Raw genomic sequence first — 20,343 nt, 5'->3', positions numbered from 1 at the left:
AGCAGACCCACAATCAGTGCCCTGTTTGCAGAAATAAAACCCACTCCTTTCCCGTAAGAGTGTCCAATATTGGTATGAAGTTTGCTCTTAATGCACGAGCCTGGAAAGTTTGGCTTCTCGCTCTCTCTGCAGAACATCTACTCATACTCAAAGGAAGGAAGATTTGATCTGATTCAAGCAATACTAAATGTGTCTGTCCTTTTTAAACGGGCATAATGTCAGATGGAGCACAGTTGCACCAGTCAACACAGGCCATAGTCTAAATGTATTTCCGCTGCTCTAAAGGGTAGACATCAGAAAAGCATTGGCGCACTCTCATCTGTTATCACAGAATCTCTGAGGATGCCCTTCTTTATTAAATGCTCAAAGTAAACGGCCTTTGCCTCTCTGTGAATGGAAAGTGCCCGCATATCACGTGTGTGGTCTCGCTGATGTTCCAGTGGTCCCCGACTGTAAATAAGGAAACATGCATATGCTACTGTCTAAACCTATTTTCATTAGTCTTTGGAAATTGGAACTGCAGGAGACTCAAAAGAGATGCCAGTTACTTGTAACTTATTCGGTCAGAAAACCAAATCTGATCCCCGCCCAAAAGTTTCTTTTTCAAGCGGAAACTTTCCCAATGTCATCATCTCTGGCCTAGTTCTGTCTTTTAATGAAGCAGCCCCAAAGCTTTGTAGTTTGATTAAATAGAGGCTTTGTGAAAGGTGACAGCAACATACATGTTCAATGCTCTGTAGACATGCAAGACATATTTGGATAAAAAAAAAAAAAAATGAATGAAAGCATTAAACGTGCAGTATACGAGCCACTTAAGTAGAAAAATAACTCTCCTTTCTTCTTGTTCATATTCTGTTTGTGTGGTGGCCCATTATGCCGTGAAGGTAATCCAATGCAGAATGCGCTCTTGGATCCTCCAGGACACACACAAGCTCTAAATAAGAATAGATTTTATCACCGCCTCATCCAGGAACTCAATAGCCGCATTGTATGCTGAAGGATTTCTACTTTGGCTTGGAGTTTAACAAATGGGTGGCCTGAAAATAGCATCCAGGTTCCTCTCATAAGCCTTTTAAAAAGATCTTCTGCTGCACTGCTGTTTTTGTTCACTGTTTATCTAATAATGATCTTGACTCCTTTCACTTTGCCATGGTTATTAGTTTGTTTGCCATTTACCGGTACCGTCCGCCTCCCCAAATCTCTTTTGTAAATACCTCTCATACTGAGCTCAGGGTATTTGGTTTGGTGTGCAATTTCCGTGCTGCCAAGGTTAAGTGAGCAGGGCTAATTGAATCTTGCTTGTCTTCTTATGATTTATAGAGGAATAGAGTAGATTCGGAGGCTTGATCTCCTATAATCTCTCTCATTACAGGAGATGTAAGAGGAGATGATTGTCCGGCTTAATTTGAAACGTCTGAAAATTTCTCATAACCTCTTTGATTCCACGCTGGCTCTCAATCTGTGAAACCTATCATATGGCTGCCAGGTGCACCCAGTGCCAAATAAGGTGCTCCCTATCCCTTGCTTCTAAATCTGTTTAACTGTCAAGCTCATTAAAGTGCCGCAGTTTAGCAGAGTGGCTGTACTTGTTTCACAGTGAAACAAAACCATAATCCAATGCTTCTTGTGAAGTTGCTGTAAGAGAAAACTTGTTAAGAACGGTCTGAAACAGAAGTCAATACATTAAAGACAAAATGAAGTGAAAAATGACTCATTCACCCTGTTAGCTGATTTTCCATGCCCTGATGTACAACGTTTTCAATAATACATGCCAAAAAATGTACAAATTGTACATATTTTTGATCACAACTTTAGTGGTCCAACCCATAATATAATCACAGATTAGATTTGTGAACAATCTCCTCCCTGCCCCCATCATATGAAACCATATGAAATCCATCTTCCTCCTCCTTCCTGCACTCCAAGGGTTTCGTCCACTGCTTGCTCAAATAACTGGGGTAATGGAGATGTTGGAGGAGGCCAGCGGTCCTCTACAATGGCATGCAGGCCAGCATCCAGGTCTTCTGAGTCACTTTCCATGTTTGCCGTGGTCCACCCTGCCCACGTTAGAACAATCCCTTCCCATGTTTTGTCCTGCCCAAACATTCTGCTTCAGCCGGAAATATGTGAAGTTATGAAGCACTTCGAACTGCCACGTCATGTTGTCTTTTCTATTTAACTAACTGTGCATTCGATTATGTTACTGTGGCCTTGCAATTGATACCAGCGTCCTTATCCATGCATCACATATTTCCTTAATGTGACTGAATTTCAAGCTGTCCCCCTGTGTTTTTGTTTACAGCTCTTTCAAAGTCTTTAAGATGCCTCAGATGTAAACAATTTGGACTTCATGACTATCACTGACACTGAGAATCAAGTGGCTTGTATTATTATTCAGCAACACTCTACTTCACATTCACACCTGGGAGCTGCCCAGTAAAACCACAGTCCTCTTCTCTTGGCCCCTGGGCGGTTGTGGGTTAAGTGCCTTGCTCAAGGGAACCTCAGCATTAGTTGTTGAGGGAGGGGAGAGAGTTAACCATTCACTTTCACCACCTATATTTTCTCAGCCAGTGTGGGGATTTGAACTGACAAATTTCTAGTCACAAATCAGCTTCTCTAAAGTCTATGTTACCACCGCCCTAAAACCCCTATAAAATCATAGGAGCGCTTTCTTATATAATTCTACAACTGCTTTACTGTTGGTAAGAAAGGGGAAGAATGTTTACATGAGCCAATGCCATGTTTCAGAGCTGAAAAGTTGGCCCGTTGATAGCATGCTGGTATTTGTGTCGTCTTTGCTTAAAGCCTTCAGCATTAAACCCATAATAAGAACAATATGTACTGATGAAGCGCCAACCCCGCCACCACCTCCACTAAGGCCCCCTGACCACCTGAAACTACAGGTCAGGATTAGGGAGTCTCCCGAGAGGACGCGGCTCCCCGCCACCTCCTCTGACCTTTGACCTGGTCAGTTTGACTGACACATGAAAAGGAAATATGATGCAGCGGTACTTTCCCCCAAACACTTTTCAAAACAAAGCCTTTGTTGTCTTTCCCTTGGAACTTCTAGGGAACGAGAAACGTCTCCTCCGGTTACTTTTCATGTGGCATTGTGTTGAGATTTCTGCCATTTCTTTGTTAATCACAGAAAAAGACTTGTTCAAATAAAACAGCTGCTAGCGTGCTAAGATTGACTGCTGAACACCGACTGCCAGTTTCACATAACGTCCTCCAACCCCTCGGTGTCACTTATGATTTACGCACATTTTTTTTCACCAGCCTCTACATTGACGTCTAACAATCTCGTTTAGGACCAAACATTTCGGCTAATAAAATTACACTAATGCTTTCCCTCATATTACATTAAGCTTTCCGAATGTTTTGATTGTGTTTGCACGGTGGCGTATGCCCTGCGTTTGATGTCTCTCAGAGCATGAAAGCAGCGGACGCCGTGGTTCGTGGTCTGTGCCATCCGTCTTACTTACAGCAGTTTGGGCCTCGGCGCTCTGGTGATGTCACGCTCGCAGCTGGAATATAAGCGCCATGCGAGGGGAGAAAACCCTTATGCCGCTTCTCCTGGAGGCTCTTAATAATGGCCGCCTCAGACTGGAAGATGGGGATTTTCACAGCGGGTCTGTTTTATTCTTGTGTTGATGACCAGCAAGAATATTCCATATATGCTGCGTGACATCAAGAGCTGGATCAAAGTTGGATTTATTGTTTTTTCTGATTGGTCATAGGTTGTTTGATTTTGTGTGCGTGAATAGCAATGGTTTCCCTCGATGGAGAACTGTATGCACTGAGAACTTTGGGCCATAGATCATGTGAACCTGAATTAGTTGGTGGTCTGATAGTGAGAGCCCTTCCTCTGTAAATCCCACCTTGGTTGACACTCATAGCTTGAGCAGTAATGTGTTTAAGTGTGTGTATGTGTGTGTGTGTGTGTGTGTGTGTGTGTGTGTGTGTGTGTGGTGTAATGTTAAATGCAGTAGTGTTAAATGGCATTTTCCATATAAAGGTTTCATTGGAAACAAAGTAGTATGAATTTTTATACCTGTTTATAAGCTTCCCCTGACTGAATGCCCTGAAATTGGTTTTACACCGTGTACTGCAGTAAAAATGAATGGGGTGTATATTAAACTTGTTATTCAGTGCTATGACTCAGCTCCGGAGGAAGGCCCCGCTCAGAACCGTGATTGCTTTGTGAACAAATAGCCCTCATTAAGGAGAATTAATGGCTCACAAAAGTAGCTGAAGGTCTGGCGGTTTGTGTGTTTTTAAAAGGAAAGATTGACAGAGGTTAGGAAAACGGGAGCCTTGTTCATTTGCAGAGACTTTTGGTTTTCCCCGCCAATTCTTTTCCACTGAGAATTGCACTGCTGATTCCTGTTTTTTTTTCGTGTTGTATCTACTTTTCCTACAATCCATAGTTGCAATAATACAGTATTGGGGTCTCTTGATTGTTTCTTCTGGTTCAGCACAGGTGTGAGGGGTGAGAGGGCTTCGTTTTGATTTAGTTGCTTGGGCTGATTCATTTGGAAAGGAGAGGAAAGATGCACATCCCCGAGAGCTCCGCAGAGGGGTTTCCTGGGTTGGGAAAATAAACGCAGAGCTGGCGAACTCTCAGCACGTCTGGGGCTGACGGCCTGATGATGACACTTTATTTTCGTTTCCACTCAGGACCCATGAAGGGCCGGGAGACACTAACGGCATTCAGCATTCACACACAGCTCATCTGCGCTGCTTTGAATATGTTTAGGACATTCAGGGAACCCGTGAAATCCTGTAGTCAGGTACATCCATCCTTATTCTTTCGCAAGAGCAATGCGGTCTTCATGAAGAATTGATTTTATGTGATATGTTTGTGCACATAATGTCAGATGTGCTTTAAACATGTATGTGCAGACACACGCAGGGTTCCTCTCGCATTCGTCACGCCAGCATCTACTGCAGCTGAGTGTTACAAGGCTTGATATGTTTGTGAGAGGCAGACGATTAGTAGTTCTGATATCCAGATGCTTCTCCTGGGACAGCGTCAGCCTCCTACCTCAATCTGTCAGCACCGACTGGGGGTCTGGTGAGACGAGGCCTCCCTGCATCGCGTGACCCGGACTTTACACTTCGGTTACACCTCAGCTGATCCAACATACTGCGCCATTATTCAGCGGGTTGCTGGAGTGCTGAATGAAAAAATTGGACTGCATTTTGCTCAGCCTGTGCCCAGCAGAGGGCTAAATTGGCTCTAATGTTTGGTGTGGGCGGTTTGGGGTGTTCAGTGGAGCATTGTCATTTTAATGCGAGTCAAATTCTAGTTTCATATTTTAATTACAGCAGCCTTACTCACTGTTTCTTGTCCAATGATTAAATGATCCCTTAGCTGTCATTTAACGTCTAATGTACATCGCTGGTGTGTAACACCCGTAACATTTAGCTCAACCCTGACAGAGGAGCTTTACATGAAGAGTGACTTCACCAACTTCATAAAACAGATTGAAAACACCCCACTTAAGACACTAGACTTTCCATTTTGCTCCTAAACCTTTCATCCCCCTGTTCTACTCCCAGACCCCATTCCCTTCTCTTCCCTTCTCTTTTCCCGCCTCCTCATCACAACCTCTCATACGTTATTTTCCTATCCTGTTGACAAGATAGGGTATCAATGACATAACAGCCTGTACCAGTTATGCTTGCGTGCCCGAACCGTGGCAGGAATAATCCAACATGGGTCATGCAACGCTCGAGTAAACACGGGCCTAAGACCACCAACGCTGGCTGATAATTTGAAAGATAGTGAAACTGAAGCCCTCGAGGCCTGCGCTCACAACCCAATAACAGATCGAATGGATGAAAACCATACCCTGCAAATCATTTAGATTGTAAGGTCAAAATAGTAGGATGTGCACATACTAGTGTTCAGGAGGATAGTTCCAGGTCTGTGTGTATGGATGTACAGTAGTATAGGATTGGGAGGCCAGTTGTGCAGATTGTTGTATGAAAGACTATTTTGCGTGTGGATGATGACAGTCCTTAAATTCTGCTGCGTAGCGTGAGATTTATGTATTGAATAATGTTACTTTACCAGAAGTACAGGATAGCAGGCCGACCAATCTACAACAATGCCAATGCATTAGATTACAATAAATTAGATTCAATGACACTTTAATGATCCCCATGAGGCAATTGGAGTATTAGCAATTAGAGTAAATGGGGGTTATTAAACATAACACAACACTAGAACATAGGTAAAAAATATATGAATGAATGAAAAATATAGATGAATTTACAGCAGGTAGAATGCCCTAAGACAACTGAAATATGAAAAATATGTGCCATGTGAAACTATCTGAAAATATATGGTATATGAAAATTGAAAATAATAATATATGTATTGCATGTGTTCTGCATAATCCCAAACCTAAGAACCGGCATAAATGTCAACACAGAACACAGAAACAATGGTTACTTTTGGTGCACTGACTGTGTTGTCAGTGGATAGTTATTCAGGCAGAGTGTATGCCAATACACTGTAATAGTTGAGTATTGTAATAGCATTTTTGACTTCCATTGAGCCAAAACCAGCTGGCTTCTCTCCAGTGACTTCATCTTGGTTTAGAAACTGTGGTGACTCTGTCCTTGAGCAGTTTGGGGCCCCATCGCCCACATTTTAGCTCTGCGTCTCTAAATCCATCAGTTCACACACACACACATACGTCCACACACGTACACATAGCACATACTGGCTCACACATCCATGGCGTTGATGAGGTCAGCCAGGAGTCATGTCATCCTTTAGCAGCAGGTATAGAGTTACATGCGATTTCAATGTGATACCCAATAGCCGCAGAAGTCTTAAACACAGATAAAGTATTTCATTTGAACTTGAACAAGAGGGGGATCATTTGATGCTGCTCATGCACTGTATGTCCCATTTGCCTTCTGGCATCCCAGTTGACAATTACTTCCAATGCCCAGAAATGCTCTTCTAACTCTCGACAGCTCAAGCGCGCTCGCACACCCGCAGAAACAGACACCGACACACACACACACACACACACACACACACACACACACACACACACACACACAGGTCTATGTGATACTACTCATGTTGCCATCAGTGCCCTTGGTGCAATATTCACCAAACACACCCTCGGTAAGCTCCTACGGCAGCTGCTGGCCGGTCCCCAGGAAAGATTCAGTTTGCCGCTTTGTCCATGTGTCCGCAGTTCCATCGGTGGTCATCTGGATGCCGCAGTGTCACATTCAGTCTCAGAGATTTCAAATGGATAACTCAAGTTCCTACTGGCCACAACGCTCGATCACTTCAGCTCGTGATAACTACTAAAGATAGCACACCGTAGGTTTATTTGCTGGCATCTGCTTGTCAGCATTTCATGGTCTAATTAGAGCTATTGATTGACTACCAGCGTAGTTCAGGTCAGAAGGTCTCACAAGCTTAAATCAGTCACTGATAGTGCCTAATCAATATTTGCTAGGTTGAGGTTGCTTTCTCTTGTGTGTACACATGCTGACTGGATTAATTAACTCTTGGTCATCTTTGAATAAACTCTGTGCTGTTGCGTGCATAAACAGATCCCACAAATCACGTTGTTGTGACCTTTAGTCCTTGAGCTGTTGGTTGCTCACTCTTCTGCTCCAGTCCCTCATTTACTATGAAAATGCTTCAGCACCCAGCAGTTCTGTTGGAACACAGTTGGAAGATGATATAGTTCACCCCAAGGTGACAGAATGATAACCACATATTTTGGCAATAGATGACCACTTTCTCATGATAATGAAATTTGCTCTTACTTTGGTCTGGTGGATTGCAAAGTCCCATTCCAGGGTATATATGCAATACATAAGATATAACTTGGTTAACACTCAAAAGAAACCATTAAGTTCCACTGTGGATTGCACTTAAGTTTGGCCAAGCTAAGCTGGGTTCAAATTAATTTACTTTTTCATTTTCAAGTAATGAAATTGGTAAATTGGATTTTTTTTCCCATTTCATAGTCTTGAAGGCTTGTAAAGTTGCTCAAACGTAAGGCTCTGCCTCTCTCACACAAGTCCTGGTCCTGTTACTGTAGGGATGTCCCTAGTCTGCACTGACGCCTCCTGATAGAGCCGTCAGGATGTCCGCCTATGCCAATTTAACTTGCGCCATAAGTGATGGGACTCGGCCAATCGATTGGCTTATTACTGACCTCCCCTCATCAGGGAGTGTGTTCTGCTTCCATCATGACCGCAGTCAGTACTGCGGGGAGGATAATTGCAGTGTGCAGTGCACAGGGTGGGTCTCAAGTATCCCAGCACTCAGCCCGTTGCCAGAGGAAAACACATTGATCTCTGAAGGTGATGAAAAGGCTCTCTCAAAGGCCTTGCTTCCTCCTCAGGAGTGTTCCAGCCTTGACACTGAACCGGAGCGAAAGCGTTGATGATCCATGCATGCCTGCCGGCCTTAGTCGCATCCACGTCATTTGTCTTCTGTCTGTCTGTGTGTACGTCAGAGAGCCAGAGAGGAGCTGCTTGTTCAGTAATGATTTTCAGTCCCTCCAACTGTGTGTGTGTGTGTGTGTGTGTGTGTGTGTTTGGGGGTGAGGGGAGTTGGGGTAAAAGAATACTGCCAGATTGTCAAGCAACTTTGCTGCTCACTCAAACAGGGCACTCTCAAGTGCAAAAACATGGCAGTTATTGTGTCTGCAATTAGTAAAACACTGGGCCAGGCTATTTTAGTCTGGTTGTTCAGGGAGGGGAAGATGCATTTTTAATACAAGACTCAATCTGCTTGACACAGTGTTAATGGAGCCTGCAATGATAGACACATTCCTCACAGCCTAATGGACAGACTTGTGGTTTAATGAACTGATAACTGGCATCTGGACAAGCGCAGAGTAGGACTCAAGCTCAACAAAGTGAAACAACTGCGATTTACAAATTCATCGTGGGGGGGGGGGGGGGGGGGGCAGGGGGGGCAGCGACATGAATTCACTTCAAGTTGATAATGTCTCCTGACCACTACTGAGCGAACACACCGAGAAGTTTCCAGAGAGCATGCATCATTAACTTTTTTTTAATCAGTTGCTGCCTTGCGTGTAATTAATGCTACTTCATATAATTAGTTTGAGATTCCTGTTGGGTGATGTCTTGGGACCGGCTGACATTAACAAGTGTCCTGTTGGTACCGTGAATTAGTTTTAATTTTAACATAATGATAACAACACCGGCTTGCACTCTCGAGTATATCAGAATTCAGTGTTTTCATGATGTCTTGTAATTGAAAACTGCAAAACTGAGTTTCATTAGCGTTTATGGAGCAGGCGTCACTGTTCATTACCCCTCATGACTGTTCGTTAGTTTTAATTCAGGCCCTAATCAGCGAGTCCTCCTGCATTACGGCTGTTGTATAAATCAAAGTGTAAATTTCCAGCTCGCCAATCATACTCTCTTGAGCAGAAATGTAAACCCATGTCGATCCAGACATAACAATACATTTATTACAGGGAATTACACAAAGATGCCTTTTATGAAAGTTGTGGATATGAATTCAGAAAGAGCTTGAGAAAGACCTGAACACTTTAGTCACAAAGTAGAAAATTCCAGTTTAAACTGGCTAGATGCAGTGTGTGTGTGTGTGTATGCGTGTGTGTGTGCACTATGGGCAATACTGAACGCGATACTATGTGGTGACAAAATGAGCACACCGAGAAAATACAATGAGTAAATGTTAAAATCAGACACAATGGTCTCTTTTCTGGGCAACAGATTAAATGTAATTGTGAAGAATTATTTAGGAAATGGCTATAATCATCATATTTATTCAGGAAATGGTTGCAGTGGAGTGCAGTGTAGCTGGAAGTAAGGATAATGAGGATATATGCCACAGAATCCGAGAATAATGTGAAATATGCTTTAGAACGTTGTTTTTCAAGGTCTGGGTTGGGACTCAAATGTGGGTCTTGGGAAGATTAAAATAGGCCCCCAAATTCTTCTGCAGAAATTGGTGTTTATATTGTGTTGCCAAAACTCTCTCAACTCCCTCGCAGTATAAAGCAGGCTGGATTTAACACTATGCTAGTAGGTTTGCAGTCTTCAAACAGGTTAAATTTTTGCTAGATTATGTCTACACAATAACCCACAACTCAGTTTTGGCTTGCAAGAAAAATTACTCTGCCAGCGTGGGTCTCCTTTAAAAAAAAAAAAGTTTAAAAACCACTACTTTAAAACAAGGTTGATAATAGGGTTGCTCTTTGAAATGGTTTAGCCTTTAATGCTAACATTGCTTGCTAACCATACTGTAGTCTGTTGCTCCTATCGGATTGCAGGAAAATGGAAGCCTACCTCTAATTTCCAGGAGTTGAACTTCCATTGACACAAGTGATGCTGACTTACAGTGAATCCCTAACAGCATCCATCCATCTCATGTTTGCATCTGTAAAAAAAAAAACCCTAACAGAAGGTTAAGTTCATGTTATGTCTCAACTAAAGGCAATGCAGCTTTCGGGCGCTTTCATAAGAACTCCTGACGACCTTTCGTTGACCTCTCCAAAGTTGTGACAGCCGTTAAATGGACGGTGTGCTTTTCTTATGGAAATCGAGCACATGCAGCTTTGCGGGGTGAATTGAACTAACTTGCGGCGGGGTTCAAGTCTGCCGGTCATGCTACAAACATTGAGAGAATGATATGGTGATTTAGGTGCCGGCGTGAAGGTCCTGCAGGAGGCTAGTGAGCGGCCGACAAGTTGCTCTTTGAGAACAAGCTCTTTCTTCCATCTGCTGTCTTAGTAATTACTCCGTCTTTCTCTTAGTCGCTCTCTCTTCATCTCTCTTACGCTGACAGGGTTTGAGGGAGTTAAGTGATTAGTAATAGTAGTTAGGAAGGTCAGTCAGAATGCTACAAGAGCTTCCCTTCTGGAGCCAACTTGATGTATCACAAGTTCATGGGACTTTCCTCTTCTTCTCACCAATGCCCATGACAGATGACCACAGATGACACATGGCCAGATCTGCATCTCATTGTATCTGCTGATTACGTTAAACTTCCTAAAGTTTTGAATGGGCTGTCTGTGCTGGAGACACAAGTAGCAAAGCTCAAGCAGCATAATGACAAACCTCAAAGGTCAGCGCAGTAGTTTCTTCATGAGAGGTGAAGTGCAGTTTACAGCACACACTCTCTATGTACTGATGACAGGGAACTGCTGTATATGATGTGCATGAATTGTGAGCATTTATAAGGAACCTGCCGCTCACACTTGTCTGTCAAGTTTTACAATGAGCTCTTCAGTTTCTTGGGGAGAGTTAACATCTTATAAGTATATTCCCTCTATTTTTTTTTCTGTGGAAAAAGTGCAGATATTCCATAAGTGTAGTTGCGTCGGCCTGACTTTCAGGCCAAAAAGTGCTCATATTTCTGACAACAAGACATCCCCCTTAAGACGAAAAGAGCAGTGACATTCACGGATGAGGCTGATTGTAAAATTGTGGTTCAATTTCCATTTTTTCCCCCAGACAGTAGACCTAGTGTTCCATGAATTAGCATTTTATGTATTGATTTATTCATTGTCATGCAGAGTAATAACGATCTTGGATCGCAATTGTTGCCCGCTTTGCCAGACTTTTCCACAAAAATGTACTTGTAAAGTAACAAATGATTGTACAGTAGAAAGCCAGCTTTTGTGCAGCTTAGATTCTGTTGACCTGGATACCAAAGTGTTGCCAGGTTTAATAAATTCATCCATCCATGTTGTGGGATTAAATGGACTATAATGAAGTCTGTTTAAACAGACCAGCGGCCCCTGCAAGAGGCCTCTGACACCCCCATTCCTCTGTGTGACTTTTTAGGATCCAATATTACAGATGGCTCCCAGCGATAGACAGATATGCAAAGCGCCTTTTTATTCCAATATCGTTGATCTTCCAATTTCTTCTCACTGGTTGTAAAGGCCCTGTCAATTTAATATTTTGAGCAAGACTGTGAACATTTCACTTAATTAAACTCCAAGCCAGAAAATCAAAAGTTAGTTGGGAGCCTCCTTGAGGATCCGTAAGTCCCACCACTGATCACCAATATACCAATATGTTTTGTTTTCACTCTGAAATTGATTGACAGAGATTGAAGATAAATAAGCATGAGCTGTAAATGCATGTTAAAGCTATAAAATGTACATTTACATTTGTAGTCCCAATATATCTCTAAGGCGTGGGAAAGAAGAAAGGAATCCTTATTTACGTTGAATTCTGAATGAAATATTGGATACTACAATACTGAACTTCATTGTTTGTAATGTAATTTGAAAGTGAATTGTAGATGGTTTCAGCATTGCACTTTTTGTTTGTCACTTTGTTTCACTTACAGCGTCTTGTAAGCCTGTCATGTGGGCTGGGCACCAGTATGGTGTATGACACTATAATAAAATTAAATCTAAATCTAAATCTGTAGTCTTTGCAAACACTGGACTGAAGCAGACTGTATTTTGAGTTACGATGAAATTTGAAAATTGTGACAAGAAACTATGTCTATCCATATATTTCCGGCTGGGCATCTAAACTGAAGTTTAGTAATATATCATGGTGCCATTTCATGCTCTCTTACCATGCAGTCCTGTGACCAATAGGAAAGCTTGGCTACTGTGACAGGAGACACAGTGAAGCCGTGCAGTCGAGCATTGTTTATGAGCATGAGAACTAAATCATTCAAGGACATTTTTGGACTTGGAGGCCCATTACGTCCTTTCCGTAAAATTAACCTTAGCTGGACAAAGAAGCAGCCATATAATTTCATGTCAGTATTTGAAAACATTGGCAATGGGATTATTGTGCTGCCATGACATTTCCTCCAAACATTCATGCCGCACATTGTATTTGCATGACTCACATGTAAGCAATAAGTTCGGCCTGCAGCCCTTTTGGTATCCATGAAATGGGCTGATTGGTTACATTGATTCAGCATGACAGCAAGGCCAAAATACTCTTTAAATGGCCTATGGGAAAATGTGTAAGGCAATGGCACATAGATGAGTGAAAGCAGCACCATATCCTTGAATACCTAGTATGATTTAATATAATTATTATCTCAATTAATGGCTGTTTATTACATAGTCATTGGGTTTAGTCTTCATGAAGCACACACTGCTGTGCTATCTCCCTTAAGGTACACCTGTAACTTATTTGTTTCATCAGTGCAATTTGTCAGAAGCGAAAAAGACATTTTGCTATTTTGTCCTTCTTCTCCTGATTATTTGGATGACTTTAAAGTGCAGGTTTTCACTCATATAAAGAGAACATGATGGCAAGTGCCTCTTCTAAGAAGCAAAACTAATCAGGAGTTGACATCCGTTTCACTTCTCAGCTGAATTGGATGATATTCTAACGTGGGACAATGCAAAGTATGTGTTATGGATCACAGTCACAGCAAAGGTCTGCGCTCATTTACATCTTATCCGGAAAGGTGCAATTAGGTTTGCTGTCTCAGACGTATGAAAGCCAGTTCTCTTCAAACCTGATTTACTCTGGAGATTGGATCTTGTACCCAGTTTGGTATTTTTGGCTCCACTTTCACCTTTTTCTGAGGAATAGCTGTGTTACTTCGAGAAAGAAGCTTTGATTGGTCTGATTATGTATATCAAGCTCTGAAACAATGCTGGTTTTGTAAATGGGTCCTCCTGGGATTGGTTCAGTTAAAATTGATTGATTTGGAGCAAAAAGAGGAATTGAGCGCTGGTGCAGAATTGTTAGCAAGTCCAGGCCAACCAATATTTTATGGATGACGATAAATGGTAAAATGTAAAATTGCCTACATAAATACATAAAGTATAAACAAGAAGTTTATTATGTCAAGCAGTGCGTAACTTTCAAATAATGTCATAATGACCAGCATGAGCTAAGTATATTTGAAAACAATACACCCATTGCTTGCGAACAGTTTGTTTCAAAATACTGCCAAATACATAGGAGGCTGGTGTGCCAACTAACATTAAAATTTCTACAACTATCAATATTTGAGACAAACTGCGTTCTGTGGGTTTGTAAAAATCTCTTTTTCTTTGACCATTCCCTGAAAAAGCAGCAAATGTGTGAAGTCATTCCACGGAGTAGATCTGGAGGCTCGAGACAACTGTGCTGGTTGGTGATGGTTTCACGCCGGTCTTACAGCCAACTTGGTGAAGTTCATGTCGCAGTCTATTACTGTCAAAGTAACAGATGCAATGGCTGCCCTTTGGAAGCTCCATCCCTTGTGGTGATTCAACGTATCTGAGCAAACCCATGTGACAGCATTTATGGGACTGTTTTATTCTCTGCTCTCATGCTGGATGGCACAGTCTGCTCTTAAGGGTGGGAGAGATGATGATCTCATGTCATCGCTGGTTAAATCTGTGTCACGATTCGCTTACACAGGGAGATTGTGGACATGATATGTCTTTGTGATAGATGATAGTAGCCTACAATCCACGTGTCATTTCCATTCTGAACTTTTGCTGTAGCCGTTTACATTCACTGCTTCACACTACTTTTCACCAAAGTCACTGTGTAAGTTTCCTACAAACCTGAAAGGTTAAAGTTGCGTAGTTCAGCATTTCATTTGAGTGTGTGCTGCCTTCAGTTGCTGTTGGAAATATCAGAATTGAGTGACCCATAAAAATGGTAAATTGCTGAGATGTGACTAGGCATTATTATATTATTATATATATAGGCATTCTATGTAAATAGTTATCGCTTCATTTTTTGCATGCTTGTTTGTTTTACAGTAAGTAAAACGGCAGTTACATGATGTGCATTTTCTCCTCTTCACTCTGCTGCTGCAGCACAAAGTAACTATTTGCCTCTTAGTTTCTACAATAAAACAGCCACCACATAAATACAATCTAGAAACCCAAAACACAATGCACAACAATACAGCATCCATTTTGTTATTATGTCTTCCCAAAAGCACTTGAATGAGCAACAAGTTGTATTTACGATTTCCAAACTCGGAAGACGGAGTTTTCGAGGAGCACTTGAAGGCAGCATCAAACATTGTTTGGCAAATCACTTGAGAAGCCCTCCAAAAGCAAACGCTGGCAAGATGCAATTGATGCTGTAATGTTTCACCTAACAAAGGTTGGTTCCTATCAAAACAGTTGAAAATGAAGGTTTCAGTAGATTGGTCATAGTTCTCCTCCTCATGAAATTCCCTGCCACATTTTTTTTTCTGAAACTGCTGTTCCATGACTGTATTTGGAATGATGCAAGAAAATAGCAGGCCAACTACAATGTTTTGAAGTAACTGCAATGTTTTGCCACAACAAGCAACTTCAGGTCTATCGGGACTTCAGACCCCTATTTGAGTCCTGCTGTTCCTTTTATTTGTGACAAGAAGCTGTGCAGTTCTTCTTTACCTTTTACCCCTAGAATTCATTAAAATAGATCTGAAAACCGACTCTCACTGATCCTGATGGACTTTGTTATTCTTTCACTTGTGTTTTATAAACTCAAATTTTATAGCATTTTTTAATGTTGGCATGCTCTGCAAATGGAGTACTGTTACCATTTGGGCTGTGCTTCTCAGTATCTTGCATCCTAAGAAAAACAAAATGAGAAATCTTGTGATGCATATTGTGAATCATGATAATATCTGAAAATAGTGTGGGCTATTTTGTCTGGATCGCTCACCCCCATGTGCTCTCAATGTGTTTTCTCAGCAGTTGTCAAAAGCATACCACTAAAATCAGGAGGATGGTGTATCGTCACACAAAATATTCTTCTCAGAGGTGTCAAGTGTCTTACAATGACATTTCAAAGTAAGCAATAATGAATTGACTGCCAGGCGCAGTAAACCCCTTTCCGTTTCTTTTAAAACCCGAAAAACAAACCTTTGGAGAAAGCGGGGTTGATGTGAACCATAGCAAAGTGAGAGTCAAACTCCACCTGTGGTTGCACACTCTGAGCCGTGCCTGGGCCCTTTGCTGGCAGGGCCTCACATTATCCTGGAAACCGTCCAAGGGAGCAGAGCTGGAGGCTGAAGCGGAGCCAAACAGTGGGAGCGAGTTGAGGACTAAACATCATGCGAAGAGTCGTGCAACATAAGCCCGCGTTTTACACCCCGGTTACACATCTGGGGCATTGTAAATCACCCAAATACTGAGTAAAAGGCATTGTTTCTTTTTTTCAGTCTTCATTTTTTAACTTTCAACTCCCTTACTTGTATACAGAGAGACTGCAGACTGTAAAGTAGCTGGCAAATACAGTCAAGAAAGCTGATTAGACAAAGCAGCTGACACACTGCAACAAAGGGAGAGAGGTGTGTGTATGTGTGTGTGTGAGGTGGGGTGAGGTGGGGTGGGGCGGGGGGTCAGGCAATTTGGATTAGTAATTAGCATGGCGTTTTAGTATTTTAAGTCTGCTATTTCAGCTGCTGACTTAAGCCCGGCGTGAAGGAGTCATCGCTCGAAGGCAAAGCGCAGCACCTTTTGACACCCAGACAAATTAATGTTGAACCGGTGACTCTATTCAAAACTTTCACCACCCCTGTTATTGTAATTATCTTGAACTTTTAGTACGACAATGAAACGCTATTCTTTGGCAGCACAGGGGTCAGACGAGTTTACAAAATGATTTGCATAATAGCTGCTCACACTGTTTGCAGCTGCCTGGAACGGGGTCCGGATCATTTCCGTGCTGCAGAAGCAAGCGGAGAGGATTGTCCCGCTTGGTTACGTAGGAGCAGACCAGACTTCCAAGTTTGTGATTAGGACAGGCTTTGACACGGCAGGTCTTTTCTGAGCCCGCACTGTTGAGTGAAAAGTCAAACTTTCATTTTTCCTACACCTATAATGTTTTTAGACTTCATCCATTCCACTGCAGGTTGACCGGACTCATCAAAGGTGGAGATTTCCCCGTGTACTACTGTATAGCTTTTCATTTCCTACCAGTTGGAAAGTCACGGCCTCACCCTTGCACTAAATTGCGAATGTACACAGTTTTTTTGGGCAGAGAGCAAACAGAATGCCAATGGCAAAAAAAAGGGTTTCCAGCAGTCAGCCTCAGCAAAAGACTCCATGTATTCTCGGGAGGAAGAAGGTCATCTTTGGGCGAGATATTCTTACGCTCCTCTGGGGTTTTTCCCGTCAGAACCGAAGTCTACCCGCGCACAATGCAGTCAAGTCTTCAGTGCGTCAAACTTGGCAAAGCGTGTAATTGTTTTACTCTTCCGACTGAGCTTTAGTGGAGTGACGGCGCTCACGGAAAGCAAACGGGGAGGGAAATACAGAAAATGACTGTTTATATAAACAAATTAAAAAATCAGGGCATCCGAGCTGAAATGAATAACGCCGAGGAAAAAAAGAAGACACAGGGATGACAGCGAAATGCTCACTTTGTGGCAAGACAGTATGCGTGCCCTGTTTCCACCTCAGTTTATGTCTAAATTGAGCCTAAATGCTTAATGAACCTTGAGATTTTGAGGTGTGCATAAAGTCCAAAGACAATATTTTTACACTTGCCTCTTCCTCATCCCGCCCGTAGGTTCGTTTCAGTGTGAGAATACTTGAACGTAAGCGCAAACTGAAGGATATGAAACTTAAACAAACAAAAGGACAATCGAACTGCTGACCAAAATCGACTGTATTCTTCTCTTTGCAGGCCCACCAGGGAAGCGAGGAAGAAGAGGCCGCAATGGAGAACCTGGTATGTGTGTGTGTGTGTGTGTGTATATGTGAGACCAAAGATCACTCTAGTCTCCATCCAGAAATGTTTAAGGAATAATGCAGCAGAACATCAGCAATTCACACTGTACTTACAATCATGTAAAACTATACTGTATATCTTTGGAGGCCAAAATAGGTGATAGATATGTAATTTGTGGTCTCAGTGGCTTCAGAGTTGGATCTGATTGTTTGAGTCCACACAGCTACGTGGCTTCAGTTGCTGTAGAAACACTGGGATCTAACAGTAAAGCTGAAAGACAAGCCAGTGTCAGTTCTCTCTCTTACGCCGTACCTCTCTTGGGAAAGCAGGAGTAAAAGCAAAGCCCACCGTTCTCTGTTTGTGGATTTTGACTGCGTCTCCATTCTCCGACACTCCGACCCTCCAACGCTGACTCTAGACACAATGTTCAGCATGAATAATATAATGGTTCAGGCTCGGTGGCCTCTGCAATTTCAGTAACAAGTTGTCGTAATGTGTTCAGGCCATTCCAAGTTGACAGGATCTCCAAGTGAAACTCTGTTCCTCCCTCTCTCCCTCCTCTCTCCATCTCTCCCTCCATCCCTCCCTCCTCCCACGCTCTCTCTCCTGAGCTGACTCAACAAACTTGGCCCAGTCCAGGCTCAAGTCCCCAGGAAAAAGGGACATGTTGTGCAGTGACACTCCCACAGACAGAAAGTGTTACCACAAATTGAATTCACAGCGAGAACATGTACTTGGCAGGCGGCTGCATCCACACTCCGCACACCTAATAGCAAAAGTGATAATGGGCACTGGAGTCTAGCAGCCCTCCTATGTTGAGACTTTACTGCAGTAGACCAAAGCCAGTCCGCTGGAACAAAAGTACTGCTCTTGTAAAAACAAATTAGAAAGACGGGGCAAAGCGAGGTCCCAATTTTAAGTGAGGTAGAGAAATAAGACAGTGGTTAGGTTTCACAGCCTAAGAAATGAACACCATGTCTGCTAGAAAAAGAAACACGTTTTTTTCTGCTGCCGGTATTACCACTAATTCCAGCGACTACTTTTTAAAGTCGTAGGAATCAAACATAATCAGTTGCGGGGCTGTATTTCAAACAATCACTGCTATTTGAGTATCAAAGTCTCTATTACTTCCTTCGTTTTTTGATTTTGCCAAATTAATTTCAAATCCTGTTTGCGGCTGTGTGTTCAGTGTTTCGGGTCTCGAGCATAAAGACACGGATCAGTGCGGTATGGCTCTCTGCCTCTGCTTTTTTTTCCTGATTTACATAATATTGAAGTTATCCAATGTACGACTTGAAAGCCGGGGAAGATGAAAAAAAAAAAAAAAAAAGCAAATGACAGACAGACAACAGTTCAATGTTCTGGTTGGCTGCACATCTGAGATACCGCAGTCCTTGTTTATGCAACACTTAACTTTCCAATAAACATCCGCCATGCCAGCATATTTCAAATGGCACTATTGTGCAAAGACAGTTCATCCACTTTTCTCTCCCTCTCTCGTCGGGCAGGGCAAATGCGGAGAATTTAAATGGCTTCCTCTTGACAAATCAATTGGAAACGAGCAAACAGCCATACCCTCACAATGTCTGGAGTGGCACAGTGGTCCATTAAGGGTAGACAATAGAAAACACTGGGATGACAAGCCTTTCCATTGTGTTGTGTGTAATAGCCCCATCACAGCGTTGCACTGGCTGCAGTGTGTTGTCAGCCCACAGTGATCTGGGCCAAATCTGGGCCACTTTATTATCACCTACAGTAAGGGCTGGCCAGAGAGGGCTGTGTGTTTTATTTATGTCATAAACTGTGGGTGGTAAGCAGAGTCCACAGTAGTTTTTACCACAGTAATGATTACTGTACCACATAAATATCTGCATGTTCATTAGCTTTGGGGAGCTTTCATGTAGAATTCCTCTTCAAAAGCATGTATGGCAGACTTTAAATGCCTTTACAAACTTTTAAGGCCACAGTGACGCTTCACAAAGCAATATCTTATACAGAATGTGATTTTCACTGCTGGCACTGGTGCTTTAAATACTCTATATATGATATTCGGTATATTATAATGCAATCATGTAATTACAGTTCAGTTATTTCCGCACTGTCTTGGATATTTTGGTGAGCAGAGAGAAATTAAATAGTTAAATATATAATATTCTGTGTCGAGAGAAATAAATATCTTGGCACTGTGCTGCATTATTGCCACCCAGTGTCAAACTCCATGTACCCATTCCACAAGAAAATAAACATTTAGGAGACATTATTTAGAAGACTTGATAAATCCCGTCCCTGATGGGCAGAGGCGCACTGCATCCTGCGCTGTGAGGCTTCTGCAAAACCAATTTCCCTCTTTTCAGTTCTTACCACTGGTTAGATATTGAAGGGAAGCATATTTAATTCATGATTCCCCTCAACCCAAAAGTAACTAAGCCACTGTGAGTTTCCCCGCATATTCATGGTGAGGTGTTTTGAGCAACACAGTTTACTCGTCTACAAAGGCAGGGGAAGCTTTCGCCCGGACTTGGCTGCGACCGACTGAGAGAACAAATAGGAAAAAAAACACTGTGATGTTTACCTATGCATTAAAAATGAATGGAATACTTCATTAGGATCTCTCGTTTATTTACCTTTAACATATGGAAAGGAAAAGTGTGGCATGACAGTTTAGCAGAAAAAAATTCT

General features: G+C 42.3%; 1 protein-coding gene across 1 annotated transcript in view; it reads left to right on the top strand.

The window, feature by feature from the left end:
• Positions 1-20,343, top strand: part of col25a1 (collagen type XXV alpha 1 chain) — a 139,220-nt gene that overhangs the window by 58,312 nt on the left and 60,565 nt on the right. The window contains exon 3 of the mRNA XM_071926589.2: positions 17,620-17,664. Within this exon, the coding sequence (XP_071782690.1) occupies positions 17,620-17,664 (45 nt within the window). The remainder of the gene's footprint in view (positions 1-17,619; positions 17,665-20,343) is intronic.

This window comes from Centroberyx gerrardi, chromosome 23 (assembly GCF_048128805.1).
Source record: "Centroberyx gerrardi isolate f3 chromosome 23, fCenGer3.hap1.cur.20231027, whole genome shotgun sequence".
In the NCBI taxonomy this organism is placed as follows: Eukaryota; Metazoa; Chordata; class Actinopteri; order Beryciformes; family Berycidae; genus Centroberyx; species Centroberyx gerrardi.
This window is presented reverse-complemented; position numbering and strand designations above follow the sequence as displayed.